Source organism: Chenopodium quinoa, unplaced genomic scaffold (genome assembly GCF_001683475.1).
Source record: "Chenopodium quinoa cultivar QQ74 unplaced genomic scaffold, ASM168347v1, whole genome shotgun sequence".
In the NCBI taxonomy this organism is placed as follows: domain Eukaryota; kingdom Viridiplantae; phylum Streptophyta; class Magnoliopsida; order Caryophyllales; family Amaranthaceae; genus Chenopodium; species Chenopodium quinoa.
This window is the reverse complement of record NW_018745666.1, coordinates 388274-397409: the sequence shown is the minus strand read 5'-3', so window position 1 is coordinate 397409 and position 9136 is coordinate 388274. Positions and strand designations below refer to the sequence as shown.

General features: G+C 33.2%; 1 protein-coding gene across 1 annotated transcript; it reads left to right on the top strand.

Annotated features, from left to right (window-relative positions):
* Nucleotides 1-3088: 3088 nt before the first annotated feature.
* Nucleotides 3089-7413, top strand: LOC110717150 (zinc finger CCCH domain-containing protein 46-like). Its single transcript, XM_021895789.1, has 9 exons — nt 3089-4615; nt 4715-4888; nt 5013-5192; nt 5295-5389; nt 5482-5733; nt 5857-5998; nt 6167-6376; nt 6458-6537; nt 6912-7413. The coding sequence occupies exons 1-8, from the start codon at nt 3555-3557 to the stop codon at nt 6489-6491; spliced, it is 2148 nt and encodes a 715-aa protein (XP_021751481.1). The 5' UTR covers nt 3089-3554; the 3' UTR covers nt 6492-6537; nt 6912-7413.
* The last annotated feature ends 1723 nt before the right edge of the window (nt 7414-9136 follow it).

Here is a 9136-nt window from a genome sequence, read left to right as displayed (position 1 = left end):
TTTTTTTTATGGTATGGGCCTGTTCTGATTTACTGAACTGATTGGAGCTGAAATGAACTGAATAATTTACGAGAGAAGAAAATTAGTAATTGAAATGAATTGAACATAACTGATTGAAGCTGGGCCGAACTGAAAATAAGTTGAAGAGAACAAGCCCGTAAAAAGTTATCAAAAGAGATATCATTAGATTTGTATTAATACGCGTTATCGAAACAAAAATCTTATGGCCAACCATGGGTTACTACGTTAGTGATATATGGATTACTCAATCAATGCTGTATGGGGGTTACTTCAAGCAGTATTTTATGCGTTACTTTGTTCTTTTATAGGCGGCTACATGGTGTGATCAGCTGCACGCAAAATGTGTAGTTATCGGAATAAGAAATTTTCATTATTTTTGTAAATCATGAAATCAAATATATTTGATGATAAATAATTGCAAATGGAAAGATAATATCTAACCTGTTTTTGATATGGTATGATATGTGTTTGTATTGAACATGTATAGCCTTTTTATCATTTTTTGCACTTTCAACTGGTATGATTCAATTTGCCAACCTAAGTTAGGATGACAGGTGAGAGATGTTGGTTTGGTAACTTACTAACTTACCTACAAATATAACTTTTTTTTCCCAAAAAGAGTCACAAGAATAAATGATTTAGAAGGAATCTGATCCCAATTAATCATGAATACCGCCTTTCAAAACTCGAATCAGTTAAGCTAATACACCATCCACGCTCCTCCACTTATAATCATGTGATTCATGTCATGTCATGCCTTTTCAAGTCTCCCTTAGATAAGCAATATAATCACAAAAAGCTTCAAACATGTAACATTTGAGCTTAAACATCCGCGGTTTAAACATTGATTTACTAATATTATGACTCCTACTACCCTAGCATTATCCTTCATCTTAACGTTATCCTTCATTTTCTTTTTTTTTTTGCCCAAGAAGAAGCAAGAATCTCAGTATGATCATTGGTCTAATAATAGTTGGAATATTATTTGCAATTCCTCCAAATATCCAGAATTTATAACTAAGCGAATGGTTTCACTCGTGCACACAACAAGGCAACACAATAATTGAGTAGTCATTTCCTTTTCTTTCTCTTTTAAATTTCGTGGAATTGGCATAGATAATATCACTCCTACTACCCTAATATCATTAGATCTGAATCCTGCTTTATCCTTAACATTCGTTACTTTGTCATGTCATGTGAGAAGTTGAGAAATAAGGACATACCCACATAATCTATAAAATGACTAGAGAGTGAAGTTAATTAAGGGTCATTAGTTCAACAAAGTCCTTAATTCGGTTTCTAAACATCTTACACTATATTATCGCTTTTAAAATCTTTTGGTATGGATGTGAACTAAGAGTCTGTTCTCTTACGTTGAAATTCAGTTTAGTTTAGTTCAGTTCAGTTCCTAATTTCTTTCTCTTATAAAATATTCATTTCAATTCAGTTCAACTCAATTCAGTTCAGTCAATGAGAACAAGCCCTAACTTGATTGGTTAAGTCTTAGGCAATTTATATTTAGAGAGTAAAGACTTGAGATTTGAAACTTTATTCATATTGGTCATTGTCCATATACTCCGTATTTGTTTGGTGTTTTCTATGGAGTATATGCACAAAAAATAACATTAATAGAACATATCTACGGAGTAATTAATAGTGTGAACACCTTCTACGTTAATTTAGTATTCCACATAGTACTTACTGTGTTTTTGAAAAAGGTTAAATTAGAATTCAATTAGTGAAATTTGTGTACATCATTATTAAGTGGGTAGTATGAATAGCGTTTTTCTCAAGCTAACTAAATTTACTCCCTACAAGCTAGCAAGATATAATTAGACATATGTTGGAATAAGATGGTCTCATTTCGTGGGACAAATATCTCAACGGCTAATGCTTACGCCAACATAGTAGATGGACTTCAAAGTCCATTACTCCGTATTATTTTAATTTTTCCTCTAAATCAAACATCCAATATAATTTTAAAACAAATAGAAAACGTTCAAGTATTAATTAAATACCTGGAATTGTGGTGAAAATGTAAGAGATTTTGAACCCAAGCACATGTTGAAGATGTAGTTGGAAAGAATTTGACCTCATAACATCAACGTTACTATAAATTCTTAAATGGACCTGGTTCACACTAATTTATTGTGGACTACTAACATTAGAGAAAGTAGGGTTGTTTTAAAAAGGGTCACTATAATTTTAAAAAAAGGTCACTATGTTGAAATAAAAATCATTTTGGTAATATATAGGCCTAAGTGGATATTTTTGTAATGAAATATTTTATATACTAATCAATATGAATAATAAAGGCCACTATGCTAAAATTAGGGTAATAGCGTCGTATTTCATGTTCACAATATTATTAAACGTTGTAGTAGTTTTAATAAAGGTTACTATGTTAAAAATAAGGTTACTATGTTAAAAATAATGGTCACTATATTCAATATAATGTCAGTTGCGTGTGTATAGACCTCGGGTCCACAATAATATTATTGTGGACCAGGTCCACGCAAGTGTTTTTGCAAAGTTACAAGTTGAATTTATAATTAACTACGACTACTATATTACGAATATTTCAAATCTTACCCAACTCAATAAATGATCACACTAGATGACACAACTAAATTACGGATTTTTAATTAATGAAATATAACATAATAATATCTTACCATATACTCATCTTACACGAGAATTATCTAGTCAAAAATGTCTCTCCAAAAAAATCCTCTTTTTATCCCATGGTAGCACGTAATTGCACAAAAATGTGTTTCAAAAGTTGTCTTAGAAGAAAGAAAATAAAATAAAAATAAAAATAAAGAAGAAAGAAGAAAGAAGAAAGAAGAAAGAAGAAAGCCCAACACAACAAAACACTACACTTACCCAACTCAAAAAGAAAAAGAAAAGAAAAAAGTTGCAATTTTTTTACTCTCCCAAGGCTGCAACAGCAGATAGCATAGCATTAGCACTGCTTGCTGCCAAAAGTTGTGGTTCTTACATTTTTATTTTTTATTTTTATTTTTTTTAATTACTACTACTCCTTTAAAATAATTTATTTTTGACATTTAATTAATAAAATTATTTTTAAAATTTACTAAACTCTCAATCTCTCTACCCCATAAAACATCTTCACCATTTTACCAGAAATCTCTCAACTCCATTTATTTGTTTAATTTATGATTTTAATATAGTTTCCCTCTATTTTCCTTCCTTAATTGTTTTAGACAAAACCCCATATTTAAATTTAATAAAAAGTCAAATTAATTAAAAAAAAATTCAAAAAAATATAAAAAAATAAAAAATTTACTTACCCTTATCATAATTACTACCTTTTTTATCTAACAAACTTGCTTCATTTCATTTCATTTCATTTTCCATCTTCTTCTTCCATAAATTCAAACCCATCTCTTCCTCTTCCCTTTCTCTTCTTCTTCCCTCATTTTCTCTCTCCTCAATTTCTTTTTTTTTTTTTTTTAAAAATTAAAGATAATCAAAAGTTGGGTTAAAGTTTCTCTCTCTACTGGTCTTCAATGGAGTCATATGAAGCAACAAGAGCAGTATTTTCAATGGTACAAAGCATAGATCCAGAAAACGCTTCAAAGATTATGGGTTACATACTGATACACCACACTGAGAAAGACATGATTTGCTTTGCTCATGGATCAGAATCACTCATTTTTTCTATACTTAACAGAGCAAAAACTGACTTAGGACTTTTATCGAACACTTCATCTGCATCACCTTCAATGGCTAATTCTTCCCATGCTTCTCACCCTATCACCATTTCTAGACCTAACCCACTTTCTCTCTCGCTTCCTTCTCCAAGATTACCCAACAATGGGTTCAACCCTTCTTCCCCTTCTTCTCCCTCTGTTTGGGCCCACCACCATTCTTTAAGCCCTAATTCTCTCTCCTACGCTGCTGTTGTCAATGGAAGTTGTAATAATAATAACAATACTAATGGGTCTTTTTCATCTTCTTCTGCAATTGGGTCTCCTCAAATTGGGTTTTCTGCAAAAAATGAGGGTAATTTCATGGATGATTACCATTTACAGGAACAAAATCTGGGTTTTTTGAACGACCCTTTTTCGAAAAATGTGGAGTTCTTTGAGCAAGTACCTTCTTCCATTGATTTAGCAATGAGCCCAGGTTGTAGAAGTGATTCAATGGGTGCTTACCCTTTCTGGGAAAACTCTTCCTCCGCAAGTAGCGCGGACAATAGCGCGCATTTTCATCGAAGAAGCGCTTCTTTCAATGATTGTTACTATGGAACTGATGATTCTACTTCTGGGTTTGGTTTTAAGCCTTGTCTTTACTACTCTAGAGGCTTCTGCAAGAATGGCAACGCCTGTAAGTTCGTTCACGGCGGCGGTTGCGCCGGCGCCGGCGGTGGTGGGTTCTCGGATTCCGGTGATAATTCCGGCCCAATTGTTGGTTCTCCTTGTAGCAAATACGACGCGTTTGAGCAGTGTCAAGAAGAGATTTTTAGGTCTAAACTTGCTCAGCAACAAAGATTAGCTGCTCAGTTAATGTCTGGTGGTATGAATTTACCTTATAATAAGCTGAATTTCCTTCAAACTGAAGCTCAAAGGTAACTATATTTTAATGCAATTTGTTTGTTTATTATATGGTGTTACATGTATATTATATGATTGGGTTTAATGGGGGTAATTATAATGTCATGTTGTAGATCTGCAGCAGCTGCATTGATGATGGGTGAAGAGTTTCATAAGTTGCACGGCCGTGTTAGGATGTCAAGAAATGATTTTGCTGGGATGGATTCTAACCCTGGTTCAAGACAGATTTACTTAACATTTCCTGCTGACAGCACTTTCAAAGAAGAGGATGTTTCTAGTTATTTCAAGTAAGATTTTTTTTGTATGACATTTTTAGATGTTTAATTTTGTAATGATTAGCTATAATTTTATGTAAAATGTAGTAAAATTAAACAAAAAAATTGTTGTTTTTGGTGTTGTGTGTGTTTGAAGCTTATATGGACCAGTCCAAGATGTGAGGATTCCATATCAACAGAAGAGAATGTTTGGGTTTGTTACATTTGTCTATCCTGAAACTGTCAAGGTTATTTTAGCTAAAGGAAACCCTCATTTTATCTGTGATTCTCGTGTTCTTGTTAAGCCTTACAAGGAGAAGAGCAAGCTCCCTGACAAGTAATTATCTAACCCGAAATCGTTATTGTTTTGTTTAATAATTATCATCTCTGAAAGTATGGGTGTTTAATCGAATGTCATTGTTTGTTTGCTTGTTTGTAGGAAGCAACATCAGCAACAGATGGAAAGGGGTGATTATTCGTCGTGTTCGAGCCCGTCTGGGCATGATTGTAGAGATCCTTATGAGTTTCAGCTTGGTGAGTAATTCATCTAAGCTGCTGTTATTGGCTTATTGCTTTGATTGTGGTTTAAATGACAATGTAGCTTAGTTATTTGTTTGTATGAATAGGAGGAAGAATGTTGTACAGTACTCAGGAGATGTTACTTAGGAAGAAGTTAGAGGAGCAAGCTGATTTTCAGCAAGCTCTTGAATATCAAGAAAGAAGGCTGATGAACTTGCAACTGTTGGACTTGAAGAATCAGCAGCACCAGCACAATGCATCAGTTGGTTCTCCAATGTCCTCGCCGCACTTTGCCCCGGCTCCTTCGAATCAAACTGCTCCACCTCCGTCGAATGGGATCAGTCATGATGGTTCTGAAGGTTGTTTCTTAATCCATTATCCATCAACTTTGTAATGTACACACACAATCTATGTGTGTAGTTAATTTCTTCTTACTACGTAATTTGTTCGAGTTTTGACGCTATTTGTGTGGCATAATGCAGAGAATAACAGTCCAACTGGGGCATCAGATGAGCAACTAGCTGAGGATGGAGGAGTCAATGCTGCTCTGAGTGATTGTAATGGCAATGGCCAAAATAAGGAGGATAATAGACCTAAAAATGAAGAAAATGAGCTGGCTGAAAGGTATATATAAAAAAAGTCATGATAATTTATTCAAAAAGTCCATAATGTTGCCTATATTTGGCCAATAGCACATTCGTGCAAATATATTTTCCTGAATTTTCATCATCACATGGCTATTATTATTTTTATTATTACTACTAACCCATTTAGCATTATCATGAAATGCAGTGGCTTAGAGCACATCCTTCCTGACAACCTCTTTGCTTCTCCTAAGAAATCTGTCTCCGAGCAGCGATCATCGGTTTTTTTGCCGGAGTTTGATAATGGTGGTGTTAATGCTACGGCCGGTTCATCTACTGCTAGCTGTGACTCCTCGATGCCTGCCTCTTCCCCTCTCGGCTTGGCTCCGCATAAATCTTGTTACTTTGAGATGCCTAGGTATATGCTTAGTTTTGATGTTGTGGTCCTAATGACACTCATTTTTCTTTCGTGACCCTAATCCTTGGCTTATTTTTTCAGGCTTTCGCCGGGGCAAGGAGCTCTAGGAATGTAGTTTTCAAGTTCAGCCGTGGATAGCAACTTGGGGATTTTCCTTTATTGTAAGGATCTATCTATATACATATCTCAATATCTCATAAGCATATTACTCGTCGAACCTCTAGGAATTCAAATTGAAGTGTAGTGTCTAAGTGACAAGGAACTAATGACTAGTATATCCAAAGGACTAGACAAAATAATTTGGTTAGAAAAGTTGATTAGACACCATTCTATGTTCGTTGTTAACACATAATTTTACCTAAACACCCTCGACAATAGCTTCTTTTGTCCACCCCCGATGGACAGATTAGTAATTTCGTCGTATTCTTTCTAATTGAGGGCTATTAGGAGTAACATCATAAACATCATTATCATAGATGAATTTTCACATAACAATAATATGTTTTGTAATATTTGTTGTTTCTTGTCCATGCAGAAAAGTTTGACAATGAATATGCAAAAGATAGGAAGGCAAGAGATGGGAGGGAAAATCCCCAAAGTTGTACAGCCAAAAACACCCAACCCATACCCAACCCAACAACAATCTAAAGGAAATCAAAGTAGGAAGGTCTTCTCAGAGATCACTATCATCCTTATCATCATCATTATGATCATCAAAATACATATAATAGTTTTTTTTTTTCTTTTTTCTTAAATATTTTGTTTACAAGAAAATAGATAAATGCATACTTAGGGGTACAGATAGATTGATTTTATGAGAGTGGGGGTCTTTCATGACTTTTGTACCCTCTCTGTAGGTGTGTACTGGTACTGGACCACACAAAGATAAGCAGCAACAAAAAAAAAAAAAAAAAAAAAAAGGAGCTAGTTATTTTACTAGTTTATGATCTAAAAGAAAAGGGCTAAGTTTGTTAGTGGTAACTTTTTGTTGATTATACTACTAGTTTATATCATGATATATAATAGAATTTCTACCTTTTCTTGTTCTTCTTCTACTCTACTCTTTATTTTTCGCATTTATTTGAGTTTTATAACAGTTAGGCAATTAACAGGGAGGTGAATATCGATAATGCTTGTGTTTGCTTATCAAGGATAACATTTTGCCCTCTGTTAGATGCTTAACTAGTTTCGAGTAATCATTTTATGTGGAATAGTCCTATCTAATACGGAGGAAGTATCTGAAGCTGAAAGCAAATCTTTTTTAAGTAGGGGGAGTATAACTATTATACTGATATAGATACTCATAAAAGGTAAAGGAGTGACTCAAGTGGAGAAGAAAAGCTGTTTTTCTCAGTTACCCCTTTTTACTTTTTTCTTTTAATTATATTTATTTAGTTAAAATTTTAAATTTTTTTGTCATTGATAATATATTATTAGTATTATTATTAATATTCTCTGTAGTGTAGTGTAACCCACTTAAAAGTTGGAACTTTGGGAGTGAAGAAGAGAATTTTCAGAAAAAGGGAAAAGAAGGGGAAATTTTTAAAATAGAATTAATACTAAAAAAAAAAACCAAAAAAAACTTCAAAAAATGAATGAAAATTCCTTACTTTTTTGAAATTCTTTTGGGTATAAAGAAAAAGGTGAGTTTTTTTTATGTGAAATTATAAAAAGGCAAAAACTTTAAGAGAGAGAAAGAAAATAGAGGGAAGAGAGAGAAAGAAAGAAAGAAGGGGACTCTTTTGTCTCATTTTGTGGTTTCTTTTAGGTGGACATGAAATGAGGTGGGTCCTACATTGTCACATGGGTGCTGACACATTTTATTATGAATGGGTGCTATTTTTGCATTTGCAGAGTTTTTTTGAGTGAGAAAGATGAGTGTGCTCTTATATTTTTACTCCTTTCACTTTCTCAAGTTTTTTTTAACCTTATTTGACTAAATTATTTTATACTTATTTCATTTTGGGTGTTTAAAGAAATTGTGCTAATTTGGAATCTATTTATTTGTCATATAGTTTTGGATAATTTTACTCTTGTAATATAGCGGTAAAAAGGTAATACTTTTTATATCTATTAATATATTTTATTCACTTTCTAATCCTAAAATATAAACTATATTATGGGAGGGAGAGAGTAACTAATATGTAAAGGAAGAAGTAACATAAAATTTAAAAAGTATAGCGGGCAAAAAGGTAATTTAGGTGAGTGGTGGCCTGGTGGGTTTGTCCTTGTTTTTTGGTTGCATATGGTATGGTGTATGGGTAATGGTGCACACTATCCAATTCCCTTGTGTCAAGGTGTTGTGTTTTTATAGGTGTAATTTATCAATTGGCTTAATAATTTTAACTGTTTATGAAATTATGATGCCATGCTATTGCTCTGTATTTTTTTACTGTAAACTGTAAAAAAAATAAAAGAGGGTCTTGAAAGTTGGAGAGGACTGAGTCAGAGACTTTTTATTTACCAAGGTTGTGTATTTGAATTTTTATTGATTAGTCTCACTCTTAAATGGTGCTTTTATCTGCCCCAAAAAAGCTAAGTTTTTCTCTGTTTCTGTTTCATTTTCATGCTCTTGTTCCTAGACCATTTATTACTAATGACCCATTTTGGATCCTTTTTTTAAAATTTAGTTTGTGATTTTTACCTTCTCTTTTGGTTGGTGGGATGGTATATTCTAGTTAATGGGGTTAATTTTCTAGGTGTGTTTGGAAATTTGTGTTTCTAGGTAATGTGTGCATCATTTATGGATGGATCAAAAGA

Coding starts and splice junctions, on each gene's coding strand:
- LOC110717150 (XM_021895789.1), top strand. CDS start 3,555: ATGGAGTCATATGAAGCAACAAGAGCAGTATTTTCAATGGTACAAAGC. Junction 4,889..5,012: donor GATGTTTCTAGTTATTTCAA/GTAAGATTTTTT, acceptor GTGTGTTTGAAG/CTTATATGGACCAGTCCAAG. Junction 5,999..6,166: donor GAAAATGAGCTGGCTGAAAG/GTATATATAAAA, acceptor CATGAAATGCAG/TGGCTTAGAGCACATCCTTC.